Below are 23,453 nucleotides of genomic sequence, written 5' to 3' on the forward strand. Positions count from 1 at the left end.
TTGTGAATTTTCTTTTATTGAGTAGTCATTAGTCCTTCCAAGGACAGTACAATAAATAGATGATTCCTTTTTTTAACATTCAGCTTATCAAGAAAATCCATATCACAGAAAATCAGCAAACAGGACTTCATTATAATCCTGTTTTGCAGAAAGAATGTTTTGCTCTATTTATCTTCCAAATTTGACAACATCCTTCGAGTTGTCATCTGGGCATTGGCTTATTCTGCAAGAAAGATCTAAATAGAATAAAAGCTTGACGAGGGCGATGAAGAGGGACTTCATGCCCTGCACCAGTCACAGATACAAAGGTCAGGCCTTTGTACACCTGGCTCCACCCACCAACCTGCCATGAAGAGTGGATATATGAGCAGAGAAATAGAGAAGGTTCAACTTCATAATCTTTAGAATGTTAGGGCATCAATATTAGAGGCAACCATTTTGGCTTTTGGTACTCACTTTTCCACTGTCATACCAAGGGTACCAACTGATTACAGTAGGAAGCTTGAGAGCATCAATTGAGTATCGTGTAGCAGTAACAGGTACTACTGCATCCGTATCCCCACTGGCAAAAAGTTACAGATTATATTAAAATTTAAGGCAAGAAAGAGACAAGTAAGAGTCTCTAACATTTGTATGTTTTACGTGATAAGAACAAATAAAAGTTTGAACTAAACCATTCGACAAAATAGTTTCTGTCATCATGAATTTCAAATACACATCTATTTACCTCAGTTTGCAGCCTTCAATCACCCAAAAATAGTTTCACAGAAAGGAGGCCAGAGACAGTTATATCCATTTAAAAAAATGAAGACAATCCATCTACTTCAGGAATGGAATGTGTGAAATGTTAATATAACTGATTTGACAAAATGATCAAAACAAACTATAGATTTTACAGGATGAGTCACTAACAATGAAAAATTTACCCAAGTTCAACTTTTATTTTCATCAGAGTAGATATGCTTTTTCACAGAAAACTACAAAATTGTGACTAATGTCAAGGAGTTCCAATAAACTCAATAACTGTACTCAGGATATAACCAATACGTAGCAGAGCCAAAAAAGGAAGAAGCATTATAAAAAAAGGATAAATACCTATAGACCCAGACTCGCAAACCAGCTGCTATAAGCTCCTGATATATATCGAGCATGGAGAGAGGGGAATCTCTCCAGTAGGCCCCAACAGTATCACTGCATGCAAAGCATGTGGGTAATTATCATACTCTTACTTCCATCACACCCTGTCTCCTTGCACCACATAAATCTAATAGGTAGTACCTATACCTGCATGTATCCCAAACATAGGGAATCCCTGTAACATTGGCATGGAAAGCCTTCTGGACTCCAGGATTATTGAAGTAAACCTTGGAGTACCTCTCTGTGCAAGGATCATAAGCTCTTGACATCCATGGCTGCATTGAGTAAAACAGTCAAATCCACATAAAGAGAAAATAGCACCATTTATCAGGGTGTATTCAACTTTAAACTCTTAACATAAAAGAGTTGATGTAGTAAACAATGTGAGCAAGGAGCTTACATAGCGACCCCTTAAATTGCGTCTGAGAGATGAAGTACTATTACAAGGGGGTGTATATATGCTATATGGGTCAATGTTCCCCAGTTCTTTATTGGCTTCATCAAGAACTCTCTCGCACTCTATTGAAGGGTGCTGAGATGACCCAGTATTGCACAAGGCTCTAAGTTTTCTATAAGTTGCATCTGAAATCAAACTATGAGTCCACCAGTACTCAAATGTGCCGATAAAGTCATGATAATCATCAGTGACTGCATTACCTACCTGAAAGAAACCAAGTTAGGAAGAACGAGCAGTAAGATCAGATTAAGCTAGTCTGAAAGATGCTTGTTCTCACCATGAAACCTTTGAAGTTAAGAACAGGGTTTTTGATCCCCTGGTTCTTCCTGAATATGACGCGCGACAGTTGAGGAACATAGTGGCCTGAAATGATTAGAATAGAATCAACCGTATAGAATTCTGTAGAATTATTTTCTTCTTTTGATTTAATTCACTGCGAAGTAGGCAGTTTTAAGTTCAGCTACCAGCATAACTCTCTCCAGCGATGTAAAATTCTCTGTGCTTGTATTGGGGGAATCTCTCCAGCCAATTCACAAGGAAAGCATAAGCATCTTCAGCTAAACAACCACGGACTCAGAAACGTGTAAAGATCAAGCAATACATGAAAAAAAAATAAAAATTCACAAGATAATGAAGAAAAATTAGGAGTGGAACCTGATCTCTGGTCTCCGGCACTGTACAAATCAGAAGTAGTGTTCGAATAAGAGAAACCAACGCCAGCAGGCGATTCCAAGAAAAGTAAATTCGCCACTGAGAAAAACAAAAAAGAATCAAAAAAGTTAAAAATTCATTAACAAATGCGTAAAGCATAATTCAAATTCCCTTCGCATGCTTCAAACACACATTTGTTCCACGCAAAAGGGTTCATATGCAGAGTCTTCCCATCCGGATTGATCTGAAAGGGACCCACTTCCTCCACTGCGCCGTACGCCACCGACGAGCAACCAGGCCCACCGTTGAGCCACAAAACGAGTGGTCGCGACGCCGTCTCATTTCCAGGTGACTCAATCAGCCAATAAAACAGAGCCCGCCCGGCATTCTGATTCACAGTCACGTACCCAGAAAACTGGGAGAAGCCCACGTTCCTCGGCTGCCCAGGCAAGGCGACTATCCTATCCTTCTCCCTCGCATCTTCCGCAGAGACCTCCAACGTCAACACCAGTACAAACACAAAAGCCAGAGACAGAGACCGAGACAAAAACTCCCTCCTCCTGAACCCCTCCATTCTCACAGCCAATAGTCGAGTCAACCAGATTCAAGAATTCCAGTTTTGTCGATTCGGAATTCAGAGGGAAACAAAAGGGCCGAGCCCGAATCTGATCTCGCTGTGCGTGTTCTCCCCACTTTGCCTCTCTCCGGAGAAAGTGTGAGAAGCGCACATGGAGTGAGCCTGGTCGCCATCAATTTCGAATGCGACGTCGTTTCAAGGAACGCAAAACCACAACCGGATTCGATCTTCGCCGCAGAGAAAAAAAATTACAAAATGCGTAAAAATAAAAATTTGCAGACAATAATGACGATGAGATCGCAATCTTGACAAAGAGACTCAAGCCCCGAATAGCGAACCCCACGAAACGCTTACAGAGTTAATTAAAAAACTACTGCCTTCTCCAGGCTGCTTTTCTCTACGCCCGAGTTTCCAGAAGCGACAAGAACTGTTAGAAGAATATTCTATCTTCCATACACGACCGGGGCACTGCTCGGGGCCTACCGGAGTTTATATTTTCGGCATAAAGCTGAGAGCTAGAGATCGCACCATTAGATTAGAAGGAAAGATTTCCAATAGATTTCCTTAGTTTCCCTCTGCCTCTTTCCTCACATTCATGGTTGATCCAAGAAACAGGCGACATGAATCAATTCTGCAGTGATGCTGTTGACCCAAATGCATTGACGGCCCAATTAGGTTCCTGTGAAGTCGCCTTGATTGATGCAGTTGATCAGCCCGACCATTAAAAAGTGAGGAACAGAAATTGAGCATTCGTCCAATTCGAGGCCATTTGATTGCTCGCTTTTTCATTTTGCTTCCATGACTTTCTGGCGATGGCTATGATGGATGAAAAAAGAACATTTGCAACAAAAATGGCACTAAAACAAAGCTAAATTGTGTGTACTCCAATATCTTCCCACAAAGAGTATGTAAATGTCAGGATTATCAATTTTACTAAATTATTCGATTTAATTAAAAGTTTGTTAATATTATTGCATTTCATGAAAATTAAAGTATTACATTTTGGGTGTACCCAACTGAATTTTCCAATTAAATCGACCAATCAAACTCGCACACATGTTGAGGGAAGAGAATGCTTGACTTTGCTAGGGAAGATGGGGGTGCAAGGGAGGGGGTGAACAACATTCATAGTGGGGGAGGGAGGGCAAAGCCTTGCATGATGGGTTTGACTAAGAAAGTGACATTTGGTCCTTTTGATAAATTATTGGTGAAAAAAAAATACTTAAATTTTGTGGCTTAGGTAGATTACTTACATGATTTAGAGATCTTACAGTATCAAATCAAAGTTTTGAATCTAATTTGAACTTCTTGGGTCGCTACTCTTCAAACAATTCAGCCACTATTAGAGTGTTCTCTCTTTACAAATGCATATTACTCAAATACTTGATAACCATTGTTCAAATTGGTTCTTTTCTTCTTAGCACTATTCGAATATTGAAAACATATAATTTTAAATTTGTGTTTCTCATATGCATATGTAGACATGATACGAATAGTGACCAATTTCCTTCTCTATTTTGGTTTTGTATGCTAAATTGAGTTTAAGCTTGTTTACCTGATATTCGAAACTCCATAAGAGTCTTTGAGTTTGGTTCTTTTCTTTGCTTGCATTTTCTATTCAAAAACTTGTTTTGCATGCAAACCTCCATGTTTTGTCTCTCATTTTAAAACTTCTTTTTCCACAAAATATTGCATAGTTTTAGTAAGCAATTGTTTTTATCTATATTGTCAACCTTTTCAGTTTCAACTATACCAGCATGTTGATGGTGTTTGGACGGAAGTTAAGGCTATAACAAGGATAGTTTTGGTAATGTGAAGGAGAAATTAGTAGTTTGTGCGATGGAGGTCAAGTAGACCTTAGGATTTGGCAAGCAAGATAACTTTGATTCCCCATCGTACAATTACTTCTAGATTTAGAAACAAGAGATGAAACTCATTCCACAACTTAACCAAAAAACTTTTGAAGTTCTCAGTCTTCCAACGACATACATCACATGCTACTATTGTGTTTCAAACTCCACCAATTACAAGTCCTCGACTTTATGTCTTAGAGTATCTAAAGACGACTTTGGACAGTGCTAAAGCATTGGTGACTTTCTCTTGCCTCACTCTGTCAAACTAAACCCACTTCTTTTACTCATTCTCTCCAGGATGAGGGTGACATAGTATAGATATGGCTTCCATAATGATAGATGCATGAGCATGACTTTGTCTATGATGCACACCCATAAAAGAAAACCATAGACCCGATGCTTTGATGCATCATCTCACCCAATTCCAAAACAGATCAACCAAACATTGAAAATACTTACTAGCGGATTTCTCCCACTAATCCTAGAACAAATCAAATCTTTCACATGCATCGAGTACGTACTAGTGGATCACATCTAGTCATCTTTTACCACAAATTTAAAGAAACCCTTGGGTTGTTTGAAATTCTTGAAAACTATGACATCAAGTATTCATTTGGTGACACCACATATGAAGCTCTTATTGATGCTTGTATTGTGTTAAAATCAATTTGTTGAGCTAAAAATGTATGAATGTAATCATGTAGAGGTTGAGTCCGTGCTTGATCAAAATCTTAGAAATAAAGAATAATTTTTCAATAGAACAATCTTCAACAGGCTTGGCCTGCTTTGACTCATACTATTAGTTCTAATTCGGGTCTTATTCCTTTGGTTTAGACAAATATAACTGATTCAGTCCATGAGTTGTTATGCAAGCTCATTATTAATAAATTATTATTTTAGTTTTGATAGGTGATGGCACGAGGAGATTTGACCCAAGTCTCCTCTCTTTTGCTATTTATCTGCTTCAATTGTCTTTCTTTTGCACCATCATATTCGATAATTTAGCTCACCCCATAGAAATTTATTTGAGGTCGTACTTGGTCTAACCTGTTTGTTAATTTAAATTTTTTATTGTAGGTTGTTAAAACTCTAGTATTTGTTTAAATTTTCATTTTTTATCACTTCGAAGCAATAATAAACCCTCTACCTGCCAAATAGAAAAGTGTGTCCAACATCCAGCTTGAGTCAAGTCTAGTGATGAATTTTTTTCTGAGGTACCCTTAAATGTATTAAAAGTTGTCATGTAGGGTAGTTTAGTAACTTTACCTTGTTTGTAGAGTCTAGTGATAGCTTTATCTTGTTCAACATTTATTGAATGCTCTATGGTCTTATTTTCATGTATTTTGGAGTTGTGTATATAAAGATATAGAGTTGTATGTGTCTAAGGGGCATTATTATCTTTTTAGACAAGTTCTCACTTATGTTATAAAGGAAAAGGGATCTAGCACGACCCTAGATGACGAGAACGACTTTGCTCTATTTCATAAACTATCTCTCTCTCTCTCTCTACCTTCTCAAATCCTCCATTTCTATAAAGTGATTAGTTAAGAGTTATATCCTGGATACTTTAATTTAACTCTGATTATATGATATTCTCTTTATTATGAATAGAGACCATATGTACCCAATTTACTCACAACTAATGATTTAATGCCCTCTCTTGAAATTTCAACATTTAAAACCAAAGGCAGGAAGATGAAGGCGATTGCCTATTAGCTAGCTTAATATTATAGATTCAAACTAGCCTGCTTTATGGGAAAACATGCGGTCAATTAGAAGAATATTGCAAGTCTTAGATGAACTAGAATATTTTTTACAGGTTACTTGGAATAATTTATTATTTCAAACATGGATTTTATTCAAATTTATTTGATGAGAAAAATATTCAATATATAAATTATTTTGATGTAACTTTTCACCGTATACCTATGAGATTAATTTAATGACTTGATCTGATTTAGTTAGCAACTATTTTATGCTTAACTTGCACTTTGATTGATTGATGTGCATGTTTGTTTTATCAAGCCCAAATAAAGACACGTTTTTTTAATTTAATATATTATGGTGAATGAGATGATGCGACCCATATCATATAAAATATTGTTGTTTACCCGAACTTCCCTTATTATTTTTTTTTGTATGCATAATTTTATATATAATTTATTTGACATATATTTTATGCAAAGTATTAATTGTAAGTTGAAGCTCGAACTCGGTTAAAATTATTAGGCTCGAGCTCGAGTGCGAAATATTTAAATCAAGCTCGGCTTGAACATAGGAAGGTTCAGGCTCGGTTCGATTCGATGCCACCCTTATGCCCAATTTTAAGTAGAGGTCATGCCCAATTTTATGTAAAATGTATGTCCAATTTTATATAAAATGTATGCATAATTTTATATACAATTTATTTTATACGTATTTTTTGAAAAGTTTTAAATGTATGTTGGAGCTCGAACTCGAGACATGCATTTTTTGAAAAATTTTAAATGAATGTTGAAGCTCGAGCTCGTCTCGAACTCGGTTAAAATTATTGGGCTCAAACTCAATAACAATTTTAGGCTTGAGGTTGGGCTCAGCTGGAGGTCGAGTTTGAAATATTTAAATCAAACTCGGCTCAAACATAGGCAGGTTCAGGTTTGGCTCAACTCGATGCCACCCCTAATCACACCACATGAGATTTAGTACTCCATGATTAAATAAACTAGTAGAAGTAGAGAAATGATAGTCAAACTAGAAAGTGGAGAAGCATATGACAATCTTCATATAAGAATCATCCACAAGGTCCTAAGAGTATTTTATTTCTAACTCCTTGGATGGAGTTCATCAGGTCTAGTATCATTAATGGTACTTATGCAATACTTGTTGTAAAAGAAAGTCCCATGGTTAGTTCAAGGTGGAGAGGGATAAATCAAGGAAATCCCCTAGCAAACAATAGTTGGATACCATTTTGGCTTGCAATACCAGTTTAGGACACTTGTTGTTTGCATAAAACATACTAATAATGACGACCTCAATGGATAACGATGCAAATTGTATCATAATAATTATGAGAATGTATGCCAAAGAGTACAAACAAAGTAAAAAATTCTATTTGTTAAGGAGTTATGGAGCCAAATGAGAAGAGATATTATAAGCTTTTTTTGTTTAGTTCAAAATCTAACAATATTGGTAAGTATTTGGGCATCCCAACCATCACCAAATTAACATGTGACGCCAATTTAAGGATCCCATATAAAAATATAAGAATAGATTGGCAGAATGGAAACTTCCTATTTATGTATGGTTTTGCAATCAGTCTTATAAGATCAATATTACAAAGATAACCCAACTACCCAATGAGATTTGGTTTGAAATCAAAGGAGAAGGAATAAGTTAGAACATTTCCTCAAGAATTTTTGTGGAAAGAGAGCAACAAAAAGCAATAACCTCTACTAGCAACTAGCAAGGAATCGTGTATGTAGAACAAAGCTAAAAGGAATCACAAACTAAAATGGGGGCCAATTGGCTTACCTGGCTAAACTCCTAAGGAGAATAATCAGTAAAAATGGTAAATAATGGGAAAAGAAAAGCATTGTATTTGCTACATACATCAAGAAAATAAAATATATGGGCAACAAATTCACTGAATAATCATTATTGTATGTAAAAAGAATCACCAAGCGGAAAGAGATCGTAAAGATAGAGTACATGAAGCTAATTGGTGTTGGGGAAGATACTTGCCTGTGGTAAGTTATAGCTGATGTATAATTCAAATCCTTATAAAATAAACAAAAGATTAGTTTAAAAGGAAAGAATCACAAAAATACTTGCTTGCAATAGATGGATTGTGAATACACTATTCAATTAGTAGGAAGACTTCTTATAACAACTTAAAACTTACTCCATCAGATCTAACAAAAAATGCTTCTAATTATTCTTTTCAAGTTATTGGTTAAATGTCGGAGTTTTGAAACACTTTAAGTCTTGTTTGCAAAATAATAGTAGCACAACAACACTTCTTCTCTCCCTTTTGCTTCATGATTTCTCTCTTGAGTTATGGTATGTTTTTGTATGGTGTTCTTCCAAGTTCATTATAAACGGAGAACATGGGAAATCACTCATGAGAGTTACAACATCCAAAGGACAGCCCAAAGGTTGTTTGTTTGTTTGCTTCCTTTGATTCGTCTTAGGTTGGTTTCATTTTGGTTAAGTAGAACCAGTTTGTTGGCCAAGTTGAATTTATATAGGGTCAAAATAGTCTTCTTGTTAGGTTCCTTGAACTTGGGTTGTTTGACACTTCAATTAACTTCTCTGTTTTTACTTATAGACTACATTTGCCCATTTTTATCCAAGTTAACCAAAATACCCTTATATGTAATTATATAAAAAGACTTTATGCACTAAATTTCACTTTCAAAGGCAAAGAACACTTTGGACAGTTAGTTTACATAATTTCTTGAATTTTGAATAAAATTACCAAAATTCCCTAGAAAGGTGAAATTATGAAAATACCCCTTATGCAAAAAATTTCCATTATATGTGGAACGATTTGTGGGTATTGGGTGAACCACTAGAAATATCTTAACTACATGAGGAGATTAAAATGGAGATTCAAACTGTAAGTAACGTGATGCTACTAAATATGAGTAAAATGAGACACAATCAAAATCATTAAACTATGAGTTAACAAAATTGCCTGAGCAAATATGAAGGTTCACATTCCATTGGAAAATTCAAAGAATTCAGTACATATTTCATACAAAACTCCTAGTGGGGAATATGAATTATTCTAAAGCTGCTCATCTACATTAATCAACCAAAAAAAATAGGCACACTAGAGGGGGTGGAGGCCTCTCTCTTTGCATAAGGAAGGGATGAATTGCCCATCCCAAGCACCCCCATCCTTTCTCTTTTACAAAACTAAGTATTTTAACAAAGAGGAGACGATGAGGAGGATTGCAACCTTCCCAAGGCGTCATCCCTCTATGAGAAGAAAAAAGATGAGAAAGATAACAGGGAGTAAAGAGTACTTGTGCAACAATTCCAATTCATTTTGCATTATGAACTCATATGGAAGTATTATATGTTGCTTTTTTGTTACTCTTGACTTAGTTTCAAATAACATTGTTGAAGCATATGCTGTGAGAAGTCTAAGTTATCTAAGAAATCTATTACAAGTCAAATTGATTGAATTCAACGGTGATTCCATAATAATTGCTTACTGCCTCAATAAAAAGTATATGATTCCTTGAGAATTAGAACACCTTTCATTGACTGTAAAGAAATCCTTAACCATAAGAAAGGGGACAATGATTAAATAATTTTTGATGATTAAACTTGAGTAACATGCGATCAAGCGAATGATTAATTCGGTTTCAAGAACATCGATTTTGATGATTCAATCGACAACTACAACAAAAGAATTTGTATTGCCACCTACCTCTCCCTCCAACAAAGATAAGTTTACACTATGATACCTTTTGTGATCTAAATGACTTGCTTTCAAAAGTGTCACACAACAGCTTTTGGAGAAACTATATAAGAGGTAACAATAGTCGTGAGAAATACAAACATAACTAGAAAGTAAATTGAGCTTAGATTTGTATGCTTTTGTAAAGAGCTTTTGCACATTATGATGACATTGTTGCAATTCTAACATTTTACGGTAATGACCATGTATCCAACTATTTTTTGCTTGGATATGAGCATTAAACTTATTTTAGCATAATTCTCCAATAACTTCCTTAAGTGCCACAAAGAGCTTTAAAACATAAAATTTAATACAATTTAGAAAAATATATGGATGACTCTATCTAATATGATAAAAGAAAAAACATGTGAAAAAAACTTTGGTCACAAAGCAACAATCAATGTATTTGTGCACCTTAGGGATCGTTTGTGTGGTCAAAGGAAAACAAAACAATCTAAAGATTATTTTTTCTTTGAATAATTTTCTCATGAAAAAATTTTCTATTGATTTTCTTTTCTTTGACTGGTTTATTGCATTTGTGCCTTCATAGGAAATAATGGAAGAGTTGGTTATGATGTTTGAATTTACATTGAAATAAATTATTTTTTATATATAATAAAAATAAGGTTAAAAGTAAGAGGTAAGTGGGCAATCCCACTTTAGTGCTTGGTGTATTTTTCCTATAGGAAACTTATTTTCTTGTAAGGTAAGAGGAATCAAGAAAAAACAATTCATGGCAAAATATGGCACAAATGTTGAAAAAAATTTGTCAATAAGAAAAATTTTCCTACATTTTCCTACTGGCACAAACACAACCTAAATAGTACTTTGTCCTTTTATTAATCATTAATACTCTTATTACTCTGTGCAATATGACATCACCAATGTTGAGTTCATTCATCTACTTTTTAGAGTAGTTCAATTCAATTAGCACAAACTATGACAAAATGCATGTTTATGAGTGGCTTTTAGATTTCCTCATATTGTTAAGAAATATAGGATGGTTTTGGATTTGATCATTAAGACTCTATTAGTGCCTTTTCCAAGAAAAGTAAGAAAAACATTTCTAGGTAGAAATGTGTTTCATGGGTTCATTATTATCCCACTTTTTCTAGGAAATGCATATCTACCTGGAAATCATTACCTAGAAAATTGTTTGATTATCCAGGTAAGCTTTTCCAACCATCAAATGCTTAAAATTTACTACTTGGAAAAAAATCGGGTTCTCAGCTCGATCTAGTCTCTTCCCCAAACACTTCGGATGCTCATGTGAACAACCACAACGACTCTCTAGAGGCTCTCTCCTCCTCTCAACGATCTCTTTAGTCCACGATCGACAAGTATACTCTCTCTCTCTCTCTCTCTCTCTCCTCCATCTCTTCTCCCTTCCCTCCCTCTTCCTCTCCTCTCCATTAGTTTCCCCCATCTTCTGTGATCTTCGTCAACCCCTCTCATTTTATTCCTTCCCTCTCTTTCCTCCCTCTCCTCTCCTTTCCCTCTCTCTCCCTCTGCCCTCCCACGGTTTCCCCCCTATTTTGTGATGTTATCTTCATCAACCCATTTAGACTCCATTCAATTTTTCTCATTCTCCTCCAAAAATTGCACTTCCTCTACTTTTTCTTGGTTCTAGGGGTGGCATCGAGCCGAGCCAAACCCAAACCTGGCTATATTCGAGCCGAGTTTGATTTAAATATTTCGAGCTCGAGCCTAAAATTGTTATCGAGTTCGAGCCTAATAATTTTAACCGAGTTCGAGTTTCACCATTCATTTAATTTTTTTCAAAAAATACAAGCTTCAAGTTCATGCTCCAACATACATTTAAAATTTTTCAAAAAATACATGTCAAATAAATTGTATATAAAATTATATATATATTTTACATAAAATTGGGAATGACCTCTACTTAAAATTGGGCATAAGGGTGGCATCGAATCCAGCTGAGTCCAAACCTTGTTCAAGCCGAGCTTGATTTGAATATTTTGAATTTGAGTTCGATCGACCCTAGCCTCGAACCTAAAATTGTAATCGAACTCGAGCTCTAGTTGAGTTCGAGGTTAACCTATATTTAATACTCAATATAAAATATATGTCAAATATATTATATATAAAATTAAAAAAAGAATGTTCAGGATTGAATTTCAATAATAGATTATAACACACCAATATTAATTTTTTTTACTCCAAATGTTATCTAGCTTATTTTGTAATTTTTGAATCTGGCCATATATTTACTATGACCTCCTTAGTACTCCTAGTTGAAAATTTAAATTATAGGTAAAACTAGAAATATTTTTCCTGATACATATTTCCAAAAAAAACCTTTAAATAAAATCTTATTACTATTAGTGACTAATTAGAAAATTACAAGAAATATTTTAAAATTTTCTTAGGAAAGTTAAATGGACCTCTTATTGCCTCTTATAGGGAAATAAATAAAAAATAATAATTAATCTAACATATTACTATACTTATCAATATATTTTTAATCAAATAAAATCTCAAACACAAAATTGCTATGAAAATTGTTTTATACTAAAAGTATTATAGCATCAACTGTCAAATACTTATTCAAAATTTTTCTATACGGTTTTCTAGCCCCTTGGCAGGAAAATCTTAGTAAGAAAATTATATGATTTTTTTAATAAAAATTTTCAATTAGAGAAATGTGATATGGTAAAAAAGAAAAAAGAAAATTTTCATTAATTTTATAGTTGTTATAGTGTGTGTATGCAAGGGCATTTAAAGAGGGGTCGTTTCACATTTAGTTATTGGGGCACTACATTTTTTCTTCTTCAAATAAGTTCCTAGCTTTACCGATTTAATAACATAAACAAGGGAAAAAGTTGCATTGATTACACATAAATGTACTTGGACTTGGCTAGGATTGAATTAACCATAGGACCAAATTAATTATTATTAATTAAAAAAATATTTATTAAATTATTATTATTATTATTATCTATTTTTACAAATTATTTTTTAGAATAATAATAATTAAATTCTTTTTTTTTCTTTTTTTTTGGGTTCTAAATATACCCTAAACCCTAAACAAGGACAACTAATACGGCTAGCTAGAATCTCAAGCTCTAAAGCCGTAGCCGTATGACATGAAGTCACGAATTGTCAGCCGGCGCGAAAGTAAGTTCAAACTATAATTAGCTTAAGCCATTTGAACGTGCGGTCGTGATTGTCCAAGGTGAAGTATTTTGGAACGGCCCGACTGCAACCGGACGATTTGAAACGATGCCATACCAACGGTTACGATCGAATTAAAAGGAAACCCCACCAGAGGAGAGGGAAAGATGAGGAGATCAACTTTTTTCGCTTGCCGCTTAGATACCGTCCGACGAGGGAAAGCCGAATTTCAGCAAGGTCACTGCCACGTCAGCCCTAAAAATTGCCTCTTATCTGCCTGTCAGTGATTACTGGTTACCCTTCCCACCAGCGCCACGTCGCTGTTCGCGCGAGCGAGGGACAACATCTCTCACGTGCGAACAATCGCTGACGTGGATCATGTATCCTGTCCGTTTCTGGTTTGACCCAGAGAGGGAGAGGCAGTGACGAACTAAATTTCCCATAACACCCCCAATAATTTGCTTAAAATCCCGTCGAGTACTCTCATTTATGCTTGGGAAAGTGAACTCGTGAATTCCAGAAGAAAAGTATCGAGTGAATTACTAGAAAGTCCTTTGTGGGACCCATCTACAAATTTTACTAGTTACCGCATTGCCAGCAGTAAATTTTTTTTTTTGACTCACGTCACGTGAGGTTTACTTCAAAGATTAACGACTGTCACGTCTCCTTATTTATGGTTATGACACCTTTATCGATCTAAATTTGGCTCTAATTTCCACATAATACGCACCCACTGAGAGGAAGAAACAGATTAATGTGGATTAAGGAAGATAATGAAAAAATAAAATCAGCGGCCGCGATTTAGCGAGACGTGCGCAGGTGAAAAGTCGTGTGGGCTGGTCAACAAGATACCCTTTTGAAGGCCCGGCGTTTCGAGTGCGTACCATACAAGAAAAGAAATAATAAGATCTCTAATACATACACGTGACGATGCACTCGAGTAAATTTGTAATTCTTGGAGGGATCAGTTTGAGGGTTTAAAGTTAAAACGGGGGAAGAGGAGGGAGAGAAAGAAAAAGGGCAAAAAAAAAAAAAAAAAAAAAAAAAGGCACGAAGGCGGACCTGAGAAGCGATTGAATTCTGGTTAATGACGCCGTGGATGCCCGCCTTCTTGAAATCCAGCCTGTGTCGTCTCTTATCTCAAAAACGCTAGAGAGAGGGGGCCGGGGAAGGAGAATCGAGGACGAAGATTGGAATTCGAAAGAAACGCTCGGCCGAGGTTTTTTTCTGTTTTTCTTGCATCGGCTAGGGCGCGGGTGCTTGTTTCGTGTATCGCTTGCGGGAAGAATTTGTCTTCGGAAGTGTGTTGGTTATTTCTTTTTCCTGGCTTGTGTATTTATCTGTTTCTGTGTTTTTCGAGAAGAAGCGACGCGTGTGGGAATGCGGTTTTGAGGATTTGGAAGGCCTAGATTTGAGTTTTGTGGCCGGCGCTGTAAATCTTTCCGGTGGCGGCCGCCGATGCACTTGTTTGGAACTCGGTTTTCATGCCGCCGGAACCTTTACCGCCGTGGGATCGAAAGGAGTTTTTCAGGGAGAAGCGCCACGATCGGCCGGATGGGGTAGCTTCCGTTGCGCGATGGAGGGACTCCTACCACGGTCCTCGGGAGTTCCTAAGGGATGAGGCTCGCCGACCTCCGGGTGAGTTTCGTATTGCTTTCTTTATCTTTTGTCCCTGTTTTCTAATGCTGCGGGATAGGTTTGGGGATCGTAGATCTGCATGATGTGGCCTCCCTGGGTATTGTTTTGTGTTCTTTCTATTTTATCTGTGATTGGTTTTCTTTTTGTTGAAAATATTTTCTGCTGAAGGTCCTGGTAAGCAGGGAAATTACCACTTTTCGCCGGAGGAGTCCGGAAATGGAGGCCCGTGGGTTCGAGCAGGCGACAGAATGGTCGAGGATGAGGGCTGTAGGCCGTCGGTTTCTAGGTATGGCAGGAGCACCTACGGCAGAGAAAACAAGGGATCCTTTGGCGGCACCAAAGATTGGAAGGGTCACCACTATTACCATCAACATTATCAACCCTTTCAAACATGGGAGCCCGGTCTGCAGCAAGACGGACGTGTTCAGAGGTCAGTGGATGATGATCATCATGTGCTAACATCATACCCATCATCTCATCCTCCTCATTCTGACATCGAAACCACCTCATCCTGGGATCAGCCATTCTTGAAAGATCTGCCTGATAAGATGCCTAACGCATCTGACGGCTTGGCCACTGGCCATGTTCCTGACAAAGACAACTCGCTTGGTTCTCTCGCATGGAAGCCCTTGAAGTGGTCACGTTCCGGTAGTTTGACGTCCCGTGGGTCTGGAAGCTTTACTCTTTCCGATGACACAAAAGTCGAGCTGCCTCCTGGAAAATCATCTCCAGTTCAGTCCCCTTCGGCGGGAGATCTGTCTGCGGCTGTGGCTGCTGGTTCATCGCATGAGGAGACATGTCATCGCAAGAAACAGCGACTAGGCTGGGGTCAAGGTCTAGCAAAATACGAGAAGCAGAAAGTTGAAGGGGCTGAGGAGGTTTCTTGCAAAAATGGTTCTGTCATGTGTACGGACACAGAAAAACCAAACCAGTATCAGTCAATTCAGGCCATTAGAAGCCCTAAAACTTTAAGCGTATCTGAATGTACTTCTCCGGCGAGTCCATCTTCTGTCGCTTGCAGTTCATCGCCAGGTCAGTTCTTTATGTAATTACTATTATTTCTAACGCAAATATGCGTAAAAGTTTTGTTTGGTTTGGTTTCATTCTATCTTTTGTCTTTTAAATTTGACAAACTTGCGGATTTGACATTTAGTTTTTCTTATAGGGCATAAAGAATTAACCTTTATTGCTGCTGGAGAATAATCCCTTTTGTGTGCACGCTTATTCAAGAAAACAATTTCTTTTTTAACGGTCTATGATGGAAACTAGGAAGGATGCTACAATTAGTGGATTTTTTTTATTTATTTTTTTGCGTGTGGAATATGCTGCTCATATATTCAGTTTATGGTTTGAGTGCCTTGATTCTGGACCTGCCCCTGTATTTTTACTTTTCTTTTAATTAATCCTAATTTTGGCGTCAGTTTTTCTTTGAATATTAACAAGAAATGTAAGAATAAGAAAGAAATATCGGGGGCTTCTATGGAGCCAACATGTACTAGAGTAAGAAAAAAAAATACAGTGCCCCATTAAGCAACTAATGGGGATGAAGGGGTGAGAATCAATAATGTGCTTGATTGCTTACTGGTTTATACCTCACATACTTCTCTGAAAATGTGAATACCAGTATCTTTATTGTTTTATTATTATTCCTCTTATCTTTTTCTTTTCATCAGCTACTGGGGTGTCCTTAAAACTCACTTAGTAAAAAATTGGCCTGGATGTGTTGTTTTAATGTATGTGGCCTGTTTACATTGGCAGGCCCCAGCCCCTACAATTCATGGAAATTCTTCGTGTGGTTCAATATGTGGGTTGTATGCCTTAATGGTACATGCAAACAAGTTGGAGCATACTCTTAGAGGTCAGATCATATTTCTAGGCTTTTAAAGTAGAAAAGCCTCCTTGCCCCAGTTCCAAGAATTTGTTGAAATCCTTTCTCTGGTCATTTTGGTAGTTGTATGCAATACTGTCATATGGGAAAACATTGGAGTAATATTATTACATTTAAAAGTCTGAATGTTGACTTATTGATTTTTTCTTTTTAAAGCCACGTGTTAAGTAAATTAGCTAAATTTTTTCCAATGTGACTTTAGGTTAGAGTCAGGTTTTTCCTACTCCACAAGCATGAGAAAGTCATCTTGGATATCCCTGTGAATGACTTCTCTTGATTGCTTGACCTACTTTTACATTTTATGGCTGGCATCCTGCTGTTTTATTTACAAAGCAATTTACAGGAACACATATCGTCGCACATCTAAATCCATTTTTCTCTCTTAAATTTTCTGCTTAAAATGCATCTTTTTTTGTGGGGGTTATATAAGTATGTAAAAATGGAAACTGCAGTTGAAAGGGAAGAGATTCTTAACCTTTTATCTCATATGTAAGGTGTAAGGTTGGTGGAGAATGGCAATATGCCAGCTCATCATGCTTAAACATTTACTAGAGATTATGCGACCTATGGGCACATGGATGACATTATGTAACTTCATTGCACTCAAATGTTTTATTGGGAAAGTGAAGTTCTATGCAACCTTAAGGGCAAAATTTTCTCATTTTATATATAGACAGGGTGGTTCTCTTTTTGTATTGTAGATCCTACCCGAATTATTTTTGTACACCGACATGTTTTCACTCTGTTGACATCCCCTGTTCACTAACAGTGCTTTTGGGATGCAATTTTTGCTAAATGAAGGTTGTACTTTACTAACTGGATCTCCATTTTCCCTTTAATTATTGTCTATTAAAATTTTTGGGTGTAAGCTAGTGAAGAGCTAAAATCAGTTCCACTTTCGTAGATAACAAAATTTTGAAATGATGAGCCATTAATTTTGGGTGTTTGCATAAAAAGCCTAAGCTTGATCTATGAAAATTGTGTAAGTTCTTCAGTTTCTTTGTGGTCATTTTGCAAACCTCTAGTTGGATTTCTTGTGTGTTACTTGAGGCAGTTGTATTGAAACTGTTAGGATGAAGATGGCACATAAGTTGTTGAAAATTTATCTAGTAATGGATGTTCACTTTTCCTTCAGTTTACAGTAGAGATTTACATTACTGAATTTCTGGTATATCACCTTCTTGACTTGTTGCTCCCTAAGTTGCGTTTTACTTTATAGTTGCTAGAGTACACTTCTTTTTTCACGATTTAGCATATTTGGATATTATTTTTAGTTTTATGCATTGCATATTTAAAATAGGAAGGCCTGTAAGACATATTCGCACCTTTTCTTGCTTTTGGAACTTTATCTTTGTATATATTCTTTACATATCTATTTTAGCATGTTGTGTTTTTCTAGCTTGGGAAGTAAATTGCATATATGGAAGCTAAAATTTATTGAATTGATTGCTTAGATTTTTTGCTCTCGTCAATTGTCTTCCAGATTGCATGTACACCCATCTAAGGGTCAATCCAGGTTTATTTTTGGCCGATTTAGTTGCTCTTCTCTTGATAGCTTGAGCTTTGGAATATATCTATTGCTCAAAACTAAAGTTTTGCAATTTTGACGTGTCCTGATTGTTATGGTTTTATGAACAGGTATGGAGGACAAAATATATACTAAGTTGTCAATCACAGACAGTGATGTCTGCCATTCTAGTGGATCTCCTGGTCAGGCTTTTTCCAACTTCCTTGAGGGTTTTTCAGTTAGCCCACCGGAGCATTTGGATCTTGTTTCATTAAATAATATAGTTCCCCTACTTGTTGACCTTTTTCAAAGTGATGATGCTAGCTCTGAAGATTCTAATTTTGTTAAGTCTATGGCCTTGAATAAACTTTTGTTAGTAAAGAGTATCGTATTGAAGGCTGTAGAAAAGACAGAAGGAGAAATTGATGCTTTTGAAAATGAACTGAAGTCTCTGGATTCCATATCAGCAGTCAGTGATATGTGCTCGACTGCTGCTGAGGCCGTTAACACAAATGAATCTGTATCAAGATTATTGTCACTGGGCCCAGTATGTGACCGTGAAGTGGATATGCCTTCAAAAATAAAAGATGATAATACATTTTGTCTAGCAAATACTACAGAAGTTGGTGATCTTCAAGCTGTGGAAAGTGGTGTTTCTACTTCTGAGATGGTGAAGGATGAATTCTCTGCAGATTTGGAAATGGGAAAAACATCAGTTTCGGGCAGTGCGTGCTTAAATGAAAGCAGTTGCAGTCCTAATGCTTCATCTGTAGCTGGTCTCTATGATGAAGTAGATGGTAGTGGCATTGCAACAGTAATATTTAATTCTAATAAGGAATCTGCTAGAAAAGCGTCAGAAGTATTTTATAAACTTCCGCCGGTCGATCCACCAAAGTTTGATGTCTGGAAAGCACATGCTCGTGCATCACACAGACAGATTAACTTACAGATCAAGGAAAGACTTTCCAGGCGTAAATCTTTCCAAAAATTCAAGGAGCGAGTTCTCAGTCTTAAATTTAGAGCATTCCATTTTCTTTGGAAGGAAGATATGCGACTGCTTTCTCTTAGGAAGAGCCGGGCCAAATCACAAAAACGGTTTGAGTTAGGTTGTCGAGCCATGCAGGTTGGATATCAAAAGCACAGATCTTCACTTCGATCTCGTTTTACTTCACCTGGTGAGTTTCTTTTAGTGGTGACCTTTTAGTTTATTGTCTAATATGTAGATATTTTTTAGATGAATATTTGTGGATGCCTTTTGATATATCAAATTCTTGTTGTTTTGCATTTGTTATACAGAGATCCTAGATTCCCTAAGACTCTCCTGAAAATTGTCCCAGATCTTGCATCGAGATATCCTCTAGGGTGGCCATTGTGCCAGTCTCATTTTACCACTTTCATCATTAAATTAAGGAATTGTGTGTACAATTAATGCATTGTGGTATGGTTCTTTATATGGCTAGCTTGTTCTATGTCATGATATATTGGTGTTAAAGAGGTATTTGTGGTAGGAGAGTTCCTCAGCTGTCATTAGTTGCAATGATCTGCGTGGAATGTGTAATGTTGTATCTGCACTTTGTATTTGATCCTGTCTTCATGTTTACAAGGAAATATGGAAGTTGTGCTTTTACTCTTTACATGTCTCACTGTCCGAACCAGGTTTTTTTCTTTTCACCATAAATGAAAATTGAAGGTAGAGTGTGTCTGCTACCTGGCTGGAGTTCTTGTAATTGCTTGTAGTAGTGGCATTCTCCACTGAAATTGCACTGATTTTTTAGTTTGAAGGTTTGATCAGATAATATTTTTTTCTTATTTTATGTGTTTTGGGCATATGATTCATTGTCTTTATCTACCCTCAGTTATATTTTATGGATCTTGAGCAATCAATTGTAGTTTGCTATATGATCGATTCTGGGATTTCCCTGGTAGTCTGAGGGCAGCGTGGGACTGGATGTATTTGATGCTTCCATGAGTATATGTCCGTTTCTGCTGTTGTATTTAGATATCTTAATTGCCTTTCCTTTTTCCAGGTCTTCTCTTCTTTAATATGATTACTTTGTTGGAGACAAGAGTTCTATTGTAGTGATCGTGATACAGCTCTTCTTTCTGTTTTGCATCTTCTACAGGAGGTAATTTAACACTTGTTCCTACAATGGAGATAGTGGACTTCACAAGCAAGCTGCTGTCAGATTCCCAGATCAAGTCTTGCAGAAACAATCTGAAAATGCCTGCTCTTCTACTGGATGATAAGGAGAAAAGACAATCAATATTTGTTACCAGTAATGGATTAGTTGAAGATCCATGTGCCGTTGAGAAGGAAAGGGCTTTAATCAACCAGTGGACCCCTGAAGAAAAGGAAGTCTTCCTGGAGATGCTTGCCACTTTTGGGAAAGACTTTGCTAAGATTGCTTCTTTTCTTAGCCACAAAACAACGGCTGATTGCATTGAGTTTTACTACAAGAATCACAAATTCGAAAGCTTTGAGAAAATCAAGAAACGGCTTGAACTCCGAAAAGAAGGAAGATGCTTTCCTACCAATGCCTATCTAGTTACGTCTGGGAAGAAGTGGAATCGGGAAGCAAATTCCGCATCATTAGATATGCTGGGTGCTGCTTCAGTTATTGCAGCACATGCTGGAAAATCTGTTGTGGGAGGAAGAAGTTGTAATGACTCATGCAGGGAAGGTGGTTCTCTGGAAAGGATGAGTAATGTTGATAACAATCTTTCACGTAATGACAGTGAGGCTGTGGCTGCTGATGTGTTGACAGGTATCTGTGGTGGCCTATCATCTGAAGCTATGAGTTCTTGTATTACTAGTTCTGTTGATCCTGGGGAAGGTTTACAAAGTCACAAGAACAGCTTTACTATAATGGACAGGCCTTTCACACCTGATGTTTCACAGAATATTGATGAAGAAGACACATGTTCAGATGATACCTGTGGAGAATTGGATTCTATTGACTGGACAGATGAGGAGAAGTCTGCTTTCATTATGGCTCTGAGATCATATGGTAAGGACTTCATGAGCATCTCACGATGTGTGGGGACAAGGTCAAGGGACCAATGTAAAATCTTTTTCAGCAAGGCTAGAAAATGTCTTGGTCTGGATGGAATGCATCAAGTTGCTGAAGGTAACCCAATAAGTGATGCCAATGGGGGTGGAAGCGATAGTGAAGAAGATGCTTGTGTGGTGGAGATGAATTCTGCCATCTGTAGTACACAATCCTGTTCAAAGATGGAAGTGGACTTACCTAATAGAAGCGGTGAAGGCTATATGGGGGGCTGTCTGTTGCAGGCTAATCTGGATGGGTTGAGTGAAAAGGATGAGGCGGGCGGATCAAATCGTGAGGAACTTGACAGTGTGATTGATAAGCCAGTGCCATCTGAATACCATGAAGTAAAGCTGGGGTTAGATTGTAATGCTGTGCACAAAATGTTATGTGGGGAAAGTCAGGGTACAAGTTCAAATGCCTTGCTTAAGGAATCTGTGAGGATAGATACTGTTTTGGATGATAAGCGGTCTTTTGAAGATGAAAGTCGAGGAAATGGAACTGGAATTCAACAGACAGCTGACATCAAATTTGAAACTGTTACAGAGAGTTGTGGAAAGGACTCTAACTCTGAACCAGAATCACAAAAGTTGATTTTGTCTGATACCAGACCTAAAGCAAAAATTGAGCAAGATGAAGATTGCTGCAAGGGTAGTCGTCTGCTGGACTCCAATGAGAGCAGAAAATGTTCTCACAGAGAGGGGGTCAAAGCAAGTGTTCAATCTGGCAGAAATTTTGTTCACAATTCCCAGCATGGGACATCAAAACAAGTGCCTGCCACCACACAAATGCCTCAGATGATCTCATGGCAGCAGAAGGAAAACTGTCCCTCTGAGCCTTCAATTTCTGATATACCAGGATCATCTTCCGTAGTTCGCTATGCAAACCACTTCTGCCAAGGCACAGAGTCAACAACCCTTAATTTTGAGGAACATGGAAACAATCTGGGAAACAAATCTTCCTCAGAGGTATATCAACAATATTTGCTGCAAAGTCCATGCCTGAGCCTAGTTGATCAGCCAGGCCAGATTCTCAGAGGCTATCCGTTGCAAGTGCTGAATACAAAAGCAGTAAAATGCAAGTCAGATTTGACTGGGGAAAAACCTGTTGTTCAAAACCATCAGAAAAATTCAAGTGCTCAAGCTCAGCAGTTCTTTGTTCACCAGGAACTGCCGACCTTTCCTGTGCCTGAGCTCTCATTTTTACCTAGGGAGCATGATCATCAGTTAGATGTTCCTGTAAGAGCTTATTCTCATACATCGGACATGAATGATGAGCAAGGTTGCAAAAGTGGTGATGTTAAGCTTTTTGGTCAGATTTTAAGTCATTTGACACCTCTGAAGCAGCTGAGTTCATCATCGCAATGGAATGGAGAGAAGGCCCCTTCTCCTAAATCAAGTAAATCTGTCTGCTTAAAGTTATCTGAACACAGGATGGATGGAGCTTCCGCATTGTCGAAGAAAACTGAACCAGGTGATTGTTATCTTGGTGTTGATGAATACCCTATGAAAACTTATGGTTTTTGGGATGGGACACGAATACAGACGGGGCTGCCTTCTTTGCCAGATAATGCTGTTTTGTCGTCGAAATATCCAGCAGTAACAGATTATCATCATTTGAGGAGAATTGTCCCAACGAGCAAAGAGGTCGTAACTAGTAGTAATGGTATTGGTGATGGATATCAGATGTACAGAAGTAGTTATGAGGGTGGAAGTCTAAAACCTTTTGGATTGGTGGATGTAAAGCAGCAAGAGAGGATCTTGTCTGAGTTGCACAAACAAGAAAAAATCTTGTCCGAGCTTAAGAAGCAGCGAAATGGCTATGAAGATTCGGGAATGTTAGGTTTTCAACAGGGTGTGGTAGGAATGAATGTGGTAGGAGGAGGAATCCTTGTTGGGGGGACTTGTACTGGGGTAACAGATCCGGTGGCAGCTATCAAGATGCACTACGCCACTGCTGAACAGCGATTTGGTGGGAGCTCCGGTGGGATAATTAGGGAGGAAGATCCTTGGAGGGGAGACGTAGGAAGATAGTGCAGGCAGGCAAATATATTTAAACATAATGTATGGTTTTGTTTTTTGCTAATTTTTACTGCCTCGTCTCTTTGTATTATA

The 23,453-nt window shown here is 37.4% G+C and overlaps 2 protein-coding genes across 5 annotated transcripts; one reads left to right on the top strand and one right to left on the bottom strand.

The window, feature by feature from the left end:
• Positions 1 to 3,126, bottom strand: LOC137935860 (serine carboxypeptidase-like 27). The gene is made up of 9 exons (XM_068780249.1): positions 2,438 to 3,126; positions 2,249 to 2,344; positions 2,059 to 2,151; positions 1,872 to 1,957; positions 1,538 to 1,798; positions 1,285 to 1,412; positions 1,096 to 1,191; positions 457 to 562; positions 1 to 343 (listed from the first exon to the last, which is right to left on the bottom strand). The coding sequence occupies exons 1-9, from the start codon at positions 2,817 to 2,819 to the stop codon at positions 203 to 205; spliced, it is 1,389 nt and encodes a 462-aa protein (XP_068636350.1). The 5' UTR covers positions 2,820 to 3,126; the 3' UTR covers positions 1 to 202.
• Positions 3,127 to 14,321: 11,195 nt separating this feature from the next.
• Positions 14,322 to 23,453, top strand: LOC137935870 (uncharacterized). Of its 4 annotated transcripts, none has more exons than XM_068780260.1 (4): positions 14,322 to 14,897; positions 15,066 to 15,929; positions 18,424 to 19,467; positions 20,416 to 23,453. In XM_068780260.1, the coding sequence occupies exons 1-4, from the start codon at positions 14,744 to 14,746 to the stop codon at positions 23,370 to 23,372; spliced, it is 5,019 nt and encodes a 1,672-aa protein (XP_068636361.1). In that variant the 5' UTR covers positions 14,322 to 14,743; the 3' UTR covers positions 23,373 to 23,453. The 4 variants fall into 4 exon arrangements, with proteins under 4 accessions (XP_068636361.1, XP_068636369.1, XP_068636377.1 ...); XM_068780268.1 differs by having other exon boundaries at positions 14,793 to 14,897; positions 15,080 to 15,929; XM_068780276.1 differs by lacking the exon at positions 14,322 to 14,897 and having other exon boundaries at positions 15,191 to 15,327; positions 15,419 to 15,929.

The sequence above is a fragment of the Aristolochia californica genome, unplaced genomic scaffold, assembly GCF_029961685.1.
Source record: "Aristolochia californica isolate CCGP_79_NKW_82.1479 unplaced genomic scaffold, dmAriCali1.0.hap1 SCAF_10, whole genome shotgun sequence".
NCBI classification, from domain to species: domain Eukaryota; kingdom Viridiplantae; phylum Streptophyta; class Magnoliopsida; order Piperales; family Aristolochiaceae; genus Aristolochia; species Aristolochia californica.

What these genes read in the sequence shown, in the direction of transcription:
- LOC137935860 (XM_068780249.1), bottom strand. Translation starts at nt 2,819, where the DNA reads ATGGAGGGGTTCAGGAGGAGGGAGTTTTTGTCTCGGTCTCTGTCTCTG. An exon ending in TTAACTTCAAAGGTTTCATG is followed by an intron (nt 1,799 to 1,871) that starts GTGAGAACAAGC and finishes GGTTTCTTTCAG; the next exon opens with GTAGGTAATGCAGTCACTGA. An exon ending in TTGCGAGTCTGGGTCTATAG is followed by an intron (nt 563 to 1,095) that starts GTATTTATCCTT and finishes ACTTTTTGCCAG; the next exon opens with TGGGGATACGGATGCAGTAG.
- LOC137935870 (XM_068780260.1), top strand. Translation starts at nt 14,744, where the DNA reads ATGCCGCCGGAACCTTTACCGCCGTGGGATCGAAAGGAGTTTTTCAGG. An exon ending in TGAGGCTCGCCGACCTCCGG is followed by an intron (nt 14,898 to 15,065) that starts GTGAGTTTCGTA and finishes TTTCTGCTGAAG; the next exon opens with GTCCTGGTAAGCAGGGAAAT. An exon ending in CGCTTGCAGTTCATCGCCAG is followed by an intron (nt 15,930 to 18,423) that starts GTCAGTTCTTTA and finishes TTTTATGAACAG; the next exon opens with GTATGGAGGACAAAATATAT.